This window comes from Chinchilla lanigera, unplaced genomic scaffold (genome assembly GCF_000276665.1).
Source record: "Chinchilla lanigera isolate Chin_1 unplaced genomic scaffold, ChiLan1.0 scaffold00115, whole genome shotgun sequence".
NCBI classification, from domain to species: Eukaryota; Metazoa; Chordata; class Mammalia; order Rodentia; family Chinchillidae; genus Chinchilla; species Chinchilla lanigera.
This window is the reverse complement of record NW_004955516.1, coordinates 4,436,634-4,445,385: the sequence shown is the minus strand read 5'-3', so window position 1 is coordinate 4,445,385 and position 8,752 is coordinate 4,436,634. Positions and strand designations below refer to the sequence as shown.

General features: G+C 37.6%; 1 protein-coding gene across 1 annotated transcript in view; it reads right to left on the bottom strand.

The window, feature by feature from the left end:
- The window catches only part of Maob (monoamine oxidase B), a gene marked incomplete in the record, with an annotated part of 145,134 nt that overhangs the window by 28,034 nt on the left and 108,348 nt on the right, over positions 1-8,752 (bottom strand). Inside the window, 2 exon segments of the mRNA XM_013506932.1 lie at positions 6,406-6,497; positions 7,538-7,642. Coding sequence (XP_013362386.1) covers positions 6,406-6,497; positions 7,538-7,642 — 197 coding nt within the window.

The following is an 8,752-nucleotide window of genomic DNA, read 5'->3' as shown; positions in this document are numbered from 1 at the left end:
ACAGTTTGTGGAAGTTTCAGTCCATAATCAGCTGGCTCCAAGACAGGGTGGCAAATGGCAGAGGGCAATAGTTCACAGCAGGAGAAGACAGCAAAAACACCAAGAGCAAAAAGGGGGGAAGAACAAGCCTCTTTTCCTCCTTTATATTGTAAGCAGGCTACCCCGCCCTCTAGGCTGGGTGTAGCACTCACAGCATCTCCGTGCCCTCCTCTTGTACAGGATGAGGGTGCTTACAAAGTAAGGACCCTGGCTCCTGGCTGAGTCACTTAGTTAAACTTCTAAACTTCTCAAGATGACACAATGTATTAACCATTACAGTGCTATACCAAGCACAAACTTAGTCACAATATATTTTGTTATTTTACTTCCTAAGAGATGACAAACCCAAAGGATGGATGAGGAGAAAAATGATAAATCAAGCATAGATGAGTTCATTTTTGGTTGGGTCTTAGACGGTAAATAGCTAAAGGTCATATCTTATTAAGAAGCACAACAATCTCACACAATTCCAAGAACTCGGTAATATGTAGCATACCCTAAAATTTACCATAGTAATGTGCACTCTAGAATATTTTTAATAAAGATCAATTTCCCTTTTGACTTTGATGTAAAATTTGCATGTTGTTAATTCAGTTACACTTAAGGCAGAATTTGCTATGTGGTAATGATGATAATGGATAGGATAAGTGCTACTGTCTTTCATCTGCTGAATTCTTTCTATATTCCAAGGTCTTTAAATTCATTATCTTGTTCAATTGCTGTAAGAATCCTATAAAATAGCCATCATTTTTCCCCAGTTCACCAGCCAAAGAATTGAATCTCAGAGAGTTCCATAATACATAGTTACAATGGTACAACTTCAAACTAGATCATATCTGACTCAAAACTCAAAATGCTTTATAATTAGTCAGCTGATGACCTTGCTAGTGCAAATATGTGCTAAAGGACACCTCATTACCCTGGTGTATCTTGACCCTGAAAGTTTGTAGGAGCTTGCCTAACACATAGACAAGTTATCGACAATGCCTTCAGTCCTCACAACCCAACAGCACTTTTCTAATAGCTCCCATCATTACAGCCTGAAAAACGGTGTCACATTTACTTTGAAGCAGCTTTGAGTTAGTTTTGTAAGATTTCCCATGATAACTGAAGGGTTGAAAATTTCAGAGGCAATTTGTGGTATCTATCTAAAGCAACTATCCAGACATTGGTTTAAAAATATTACTTCAGGGTAAAAGATATATTTTGCTATTTGCCAACATTTTATTTCCGTTGCTCTTTATTTTATGGTTGAGTTTGGGGGCATGAGTAAAGGGTGTAATAACCAAAATGTAATGTGGGCTCAGCTAGATAGCCAATATTAAACATAAAAATATTTCTGAGATCCTAATTGTTATTGTTGCCAATTTCATGGGCAAGAAATAACCATAGTTTGAAATGAAGGGACATCTTAAAGTACAGTTATACCACCCAAACGTGGTGGTCTGCAACTGTAAACCCAGTATTCCTGAGAGGCTGTGACAGGAAAACTGCATGGTCAATCTCAGCCTGAGCAATCTTGTGAGATCTTATCTCAAAATAAAAAGGGGCTGGGGATGTAGCCCAACCACAAAGAAAGTACAATTGTCCCCCCTAATCCACAGGAGATATATTCTAGGATCCCCCCAATGATCCTGAACCTTGTATTATGTTTTTTCTACATATACATAAGATTAAATTTAACTTATAAATTAGGCACAATAGAAGATTAACAATAACTAATAATAAAATAAAACAATTTTAACAAATACTATAATAAAATTATGTGAATATAATCATCTCTTAAAGGAGTCATGAAAAAAATTCAGATGGAGGTTGACCAGGGATATCTAAAAATCACAAAAAGCCAAACCATGGATGGAGGAAGCTGTAATTCTCCCCGGAGAGCTTGTCCATTCCTAATATTTATTTGATTTATTCTGGGGGATTCAGTAAAAGAGAAGCAAGCTGAACAATATTTGAGGGATGGAAAGTCAAGAAAGCTAATGTAATATTTTGTATTTTTACCCTATTGACATTTTAAAAGGTAAATGTTGTAAATTTTTCTACATAAAAATATGTGCACATTAGGTAAAATTTAGAAAATTCATAATATAAAACTATGAGAGGATGAGTATTGTTATTTTGGTTTAAATGTGAAGCATCCCCCAAAGGCTCATGTATTGAGGGTTAGATCCACAATGCAACAATGCTTGAAAATGAGGCCTAGAAATGTGACTGGATCGTGAGTGTATTCCTTTGTCAATGGATTAATACACTGATAAGTTCATTAGTTGAATTCCTCTCTGGCTCTCACCCCACTCTCTGCTCCTCAAATGTCATGAGATAGCCAGCTTTATTCCCCAACATCCATTCATCATGGTGTCAGACATCATGGCTGGAGCCAGCCCAGCTTATACTGAACCCTCCAAAACTGTGAGTCAAAAATCTCCTTTATGTTGTGCATGTTAGGTATTTGGTCACAACGACAAAAAGCTGATCAATACAAGTATACTTCATACTGTACTTCCCCCAAAATAAGACCTAACTGGAAAATAGCCCTAGCATGATTTTTAAGGATGCTCATAAAATAAGCTCCCATTAAGATTATCAATCAGACGGACGCATTTAGCACATCCACTGCAACACATGATGGATATATTGAATAATAATATTAAAATTCTCAAGTGGGTGCTTTGGCTGATAGGTAAATCCTTATGAAAACAGACAAACTCCAGACTCACTGCCAAATGACCAATTGGAGTACAGCCACAACACATGAACAACATGCACACTTGATAGCAAATGGATGTAGCTGTGTCCAATATGAGTCTTCATAATTCAATATGTTGTGTGTTGTAACAGATGTACTTAATGTACTCATGTGAAATAAAGGTTTTCTGAATTTTACTGCCGGCAAGTTTTCATCACTTTTGTGTGGACCATCCTTCTTAACTGTCACCATTTTTGCTGCCACTCCTGTCTCATAAGTCAATTAACACTTGATTTAATGGAAAATTGTGAAGCTTAGCCTGCAAGAGGTCATGTCTTGGGTGCAGACTTCATGGGATAAAATCACTGACAGCTGTGTTGCCAATGCACTACGAGCAAGCACACAGACAAGAAGTGGTTGTTTAAGGAGAACTCTATTGCTGGACATGAGCGATGGAGGCTGATGGTTCTACAGGAAATGGAGTCACAAGAAATTCAGACTGGAATTTGAGGTTTTCAGTGTTATCACGTTGTTCCAGAAGATGACACGACTGTATTTGAATAAATGTAGATTTTTGTACATGAGTAAATATAGATTGTTGTACATGAAATATCAGACATTCCCTGAAACTAAGCCCTACTGAGTATTTTGGAGCAAAAATTAATATAAGACCTAGTCTTATTTGGGGGAAATATGGCATTTCTCCAAAAGATAATTACTAGTCTCATTTGATGTGCGTTTTCCTACATACAGGTTTTCTAAAAATGATCACCTACTTGTAATCACATTTAAAATATGTGTTTCTGAAGAGCATTTTATAAAATGACAGCAACTAAAAAATGATCGACATTTGTCTTTAAATGTATACTTGTCTTTTAGTTTGAATCACAATAGGTTGGACATTCTGGGGATGCCTTTCATAAAACCAGCAAATGAACCTATGTGTATCTTGCTTAGAAAATTGCCTTCTGTTAGCATACTCCTAATTTCCCAAAATGCTTCATTTAGTTAGTGAACAACCTAAAGTATTTAAGTGGAGAAGGAGACCAAGGGCTGGGTTAGAAAATTTCAGATCTCTATGATCCCAAATACAGTTGGCTCTAACTTCTGGGAGCTTAGCAACTCTCTGGGGAAAAAAAGTCAAACTAAATTCATGAAAAGCTTTTCATAAAAGAAGTTATAAAACAAATGCAGGTAACTGTATACTCACTGCAGTCTGAGAAACTATAGTATAGAATTATAAATAAATACAATTTGATTACAATCAAAATAAGTTACATTACAAACTACATTCCTGTAAAAAGTGTTAAATAACATGACATAAGGGTTTAAAAGGATGCAATTCATAATAGGCATTGATTTTGTAACATAAAATGATTTTACTATTCCAGAGTGGGTTGCTTTCAAAACCTGAAGACATAGGAGAAATATGATGATGTTTATTACAGAGTTTTATACAATAATAATGACAATAATGAAAAAGCAGAAGTAACCAAGATGACCAACAGAATGATGGACACATATATTATGGTATTCACTTTCCATGGAATATTCCACAACTATGAAATATGATGTTTGGCGAAGACTTTTCAATGATTTAATGCTTCTAAACTATTTTAACATAAATGTTTACATTGTAATATTAAATGTTAGAAACATTTTGATAGATTGCCACTGTTTTTACAGTGCATAGAAAACAGCTTTATTTTTAGGAATGAAATTAAATGTGCCACTGTACATATTTCATGATAGTTTGTCCTCTTTCCTATGTGCTTAACATTATTATTTCTCAAGTCATTAAATATTCCTCTACAACATGATTTTAAATGATTCTAGAGTATTCCATCATTGAGATAACCTATAATTTACTTAGCAAGTCTTTTACTACTGGATCTTTTTCTTTTTCCTTTTAAAAGTGTTGCTTGAAATTGCCTTTGTCTCTCTCCATCCCTATGGGCTGCAACCCTCATTTTTATTCTCCTTTGAAAGCTGAGTTCTAAGCGTAATTCTTAGAAGCTGAATTTTTATATCAACAAGTATGTAATTTCATATCTTTTAGTTATTTCTACATCATAGATTTAGATATACCTAAAAATGTTTCCATGGTTAATTTTCAGTGTCCTACTTGTCTCTCCAGTACTTTGAGAATGATGACATCAACCCCAGAACCAAACATATTTGCAACTACTGCTTTTTGTTTTGTTTTGATTTGATTTTTGTGGTAGTAAGGATTGAACCCAGGATCTTCACGCTGAGCTACATCCCCAGTCTTTCAAAACAATTGATTTAAAATTCTGAGACAGGGTTATGCTAAATTCCTAAGTTGTCCAGGCTGGGCTAAAACTTGGGATCCTCCTGCCTTAACCTCCCAGAATATTGAGATTGCAGGAGTGTGCCACCACACCTGGCTTCAACTACTGCTGTTTAGCATAAATGGTCAGTCTCCTTAGATTTGCCTTCCATTTCTCTCTTTTTTGTAAACCACAAACTCATCATGTGCTTGAACTGGAACCCCCCACAATCCTTTCCACTTTCCCTGCTAACCAAGAGCAGTGAGGACTTTTCGTGTCATCTGTCTAAAAGGCCTCCACAATTTGCATAGAGGTTCCAGTGCCACTAACAAGAATTTCAATTTGACTCATAAATTGTTGCTTTCAACACTACAGTGTTGCTTTCAACACTACAGGTTTTCCATTAAAGGGCAGCTGTAGGTCCAGTCACATGTTTTCCTGTAGAGTTGTGAAATACCTAGAAGCTTCCATTCAAATCCTTAAAGAGTTGCACATCACAAAAGGTGTCCCAAATGCATAAGATAATCATCTCTGCAGTTGACCACCAGTGAGGAGTACAAAAATATCCCTACAGTGACAACTTGATAAATGAGATCTTTGTACTGATGGCCTTTACACTGCTCTAGAGAAAGGAGGTAGCCCATTCTGGTCTGTTCTGAGGACTTTATGGGGTAATACTGAAACCAGCAAGATAAAAGGGAACTTTAAAGGCCTTTAGAGACAAGTAGCTTCTCCAGACCTGCCTTAAGTCTAGAGCATAAATGCCATCTCCCCCTCTCCTCAGCCCAGAGGAATGGACGGAATATGCAGATGCTGGAGCCACAAGTTCTGCTTTGCCAAACTTCCTCGTGCTAAGGGCATAAACAAAGCCCCTCCCCCAGCCTACATAAACAGAATAGGCAAATGTTGGCTCCAAAAGGTCGGGGTACAGGAGAGATGAAGCGAGCTTGGGATGTATATTATCTCATTGCATTCCCTCTCTTCTGTTCTTTGCTGTAAGAGACCCTTGCACATCTGCACACGGGGAGATGGTGATTTGAGGCAAATGAGGTCCCTCTACCTCCTTAGAGCTAGCTTTGAATAAAGCCTTTTTCCTTTTCACCAAACTGGCCTCATTTGGCTTGGTCAGCAGTGAGCAGTGGACCTGAACATATGAATCTGAGTGGCTGATAACAATACCATCTTTATGACACAAGACTCTTTCAAAGAAATAAGCTGGATGCATAGCTGTCTTTAGACTGGCACCTGGTTCCAATATTTTTCAACATTTCACTTGGCAAGTGGTGTGACTTGAGACACAGAGCCCATCCCCGATAAATGCTACCGCTAAATAAACCTAAAAGATGGTCACAGTAAACGCCTGTGCCCCATGGTGGGTCTTACCTAGTCCAGCAGATCTTGTTCAGCAGCTCCTTCATGGTCATGTGGTCCCACTCTTCCGCAAGGGGGGCCTTCCATGGGGCATCACTGGGGATCTAAATGCAGATCAAGAGTCGAAGGTGAAAGACAAAGGTAATTTCCATGTTCAATAACCATCCAAGCATTATTTGAAATTCTCTGACTTAAACAAGAAAAAATGTGTTTTCAAACTCCCCCCATAGTATCTTTCACCTCATAAACAACGTTGTCTGTGTAGCTTTGCTGTTATAGATCTGTACCACCCGATCCATACTTCATTTACAGTAACACTTCCTGCACAATAAATGGAGGTGTGTTATAAATAGCCTCTTCCAAATGTGGATTGCAGTAGTTCTCCCTAACCCACTCAAGATCCCAAGTAGATGCCTCAAAATATAGATGATACTGAACTCTACATACATAATGTTTTCCGCATACATGCATACTTACAATTAAGTTTTATTCAAAACTTGATCACAGTAAGAGATTAACAACAATAATAAAATAGAATAATTTAGATATATACTGTAATAAAAGTTATGTGACTGTGGTCTGTTTATTTCTGTAATTTTTCTATTTAGCACTTTCTAACTGCTATTGACAATGAGTAACTGAAACTGGAAAGTGAAACCATGGAGAAAGAGGCACAACCTCACTAAAGTTGCTAACTTACACAGAATATTCACAAATATAACTCCTTAACAATGCTTAGACAGCTGTACCAAGTCACTTCTAAATAGAAGTTTTCACTTAAACTTCACATGTGTGGGCTGCGGGTTTGGACATGGTGGAGAATCAAAGACCCGGATGTCTTGTGTTGTTGTGTCCTAAAGAGTTTCTAAATTAGAAACATCACCCCAGGAAGACTGAGTGATGCACAGACTTCTCCTCGCTCACCAATAGTTTACAATGGCAGGCTCTCTGACACCTCATTTCTTTAGAAGTGAGAAACAGGTTCATTCATCCATTTGCTTCACAGATTTTTACTGATTGCTACTATGCACTCAGCAACAGGCTAGGCACAGGAGGTGAGGGATACATTGCACTTTCTTTTTCTTAAGGATTAAACTTATTATGAAAAATATCAATGCAGTCAAAGACACTTTAGGTAATTTACCTCTTGCCCCATATCATCCATTGTCCTCCAAAGGTTATTATGGTCTAGGTAGGTAATTGGATTCCATACAGGTGGGAATGGGCCCTTGAAGGGGTATGATTTGCCCTGGGGAGATAAAGCATATTTTTAAGAGGCAGCATTGACTACAATACAAATGTAATTAAACCTGCCAAGTTGGTACATGTCCATAAGCAAAACCGCAGTAGTTATCAATATGGGACAAACACTCAAGTTTTTTTGGCTCTTTGTACCCTTAGAGTCCTATTGAATTTTTCAGCATACAGATTCCCAGCAAAATCCTTTGTTAACTAAATGTTTGGTGACACACCAAACATTTCTCTCTGAAACCAGAGAGATTTTTCTCTGAAACAAGAATACTTACCACATAAAATTTTAATGTCAGAATAAAAGTGGGGTTACCAAAACGAATCTCATTTGCCAACAGTGTTTGTATAAATGCCTTGGAATCAGGAACACTTATGTTATAAAGAATCAAAAATTACTACTATAAAGATTATACAAATTAGAAGTGGATGAAAAACCAATTGCAGAAGCGATCTGTAAAACAGGACACAGCAAACTTTCCCAAGGAGACAGAAGTATTACATCAATTAGGGTTGCCAGAGCTCAGTAAAATCAAAGCAGAAAGGTGAGAAAACTTCAGGCTTCTCTGGACATATTTATACCACCTGGTTCTCCCCATGGGGGGCCTGTCACAGAGACAAAGGGAACATATTTCTGCAAAGGCCTAAAAATAGAGTATTGCACAAATCAAGTCTGGAAGGGTTAACTTGTTGATGACAGTTAAGAGACAAGCTCAAGAACCACTTTGAGTGAATCTGCAAACGAGTCAGAAGTCAGACCGTGCATTCTGACAGCATCTTTTAACTGAATCAAAAGAACTCAGTATTCTCCATAAACCCCAAATCCCCCAATAATTCTGAATCATTCACCAAAGATTGATCTTGCAGGCAGAGAAACCTGAGGTGAGAAATGAGGAGAGATTTCAGACTCGTTCTTGTGTTGATTCTGTGGCCATGTTGGTCTTCTATCTCCAACAAGGCCGTAAGAATCACTGGGAAGAGTTCTCAATCAGGGTTTTACAGAAAAATAGGGGAGAGTGAGTGAGAGAGCAAGAGATGGAGAATGAGGTCTTAATTTAAGGAATGATTGTGCTGGCAAGTAGGAAGCCCAAAGTCTGCAGGATAGGCCAGT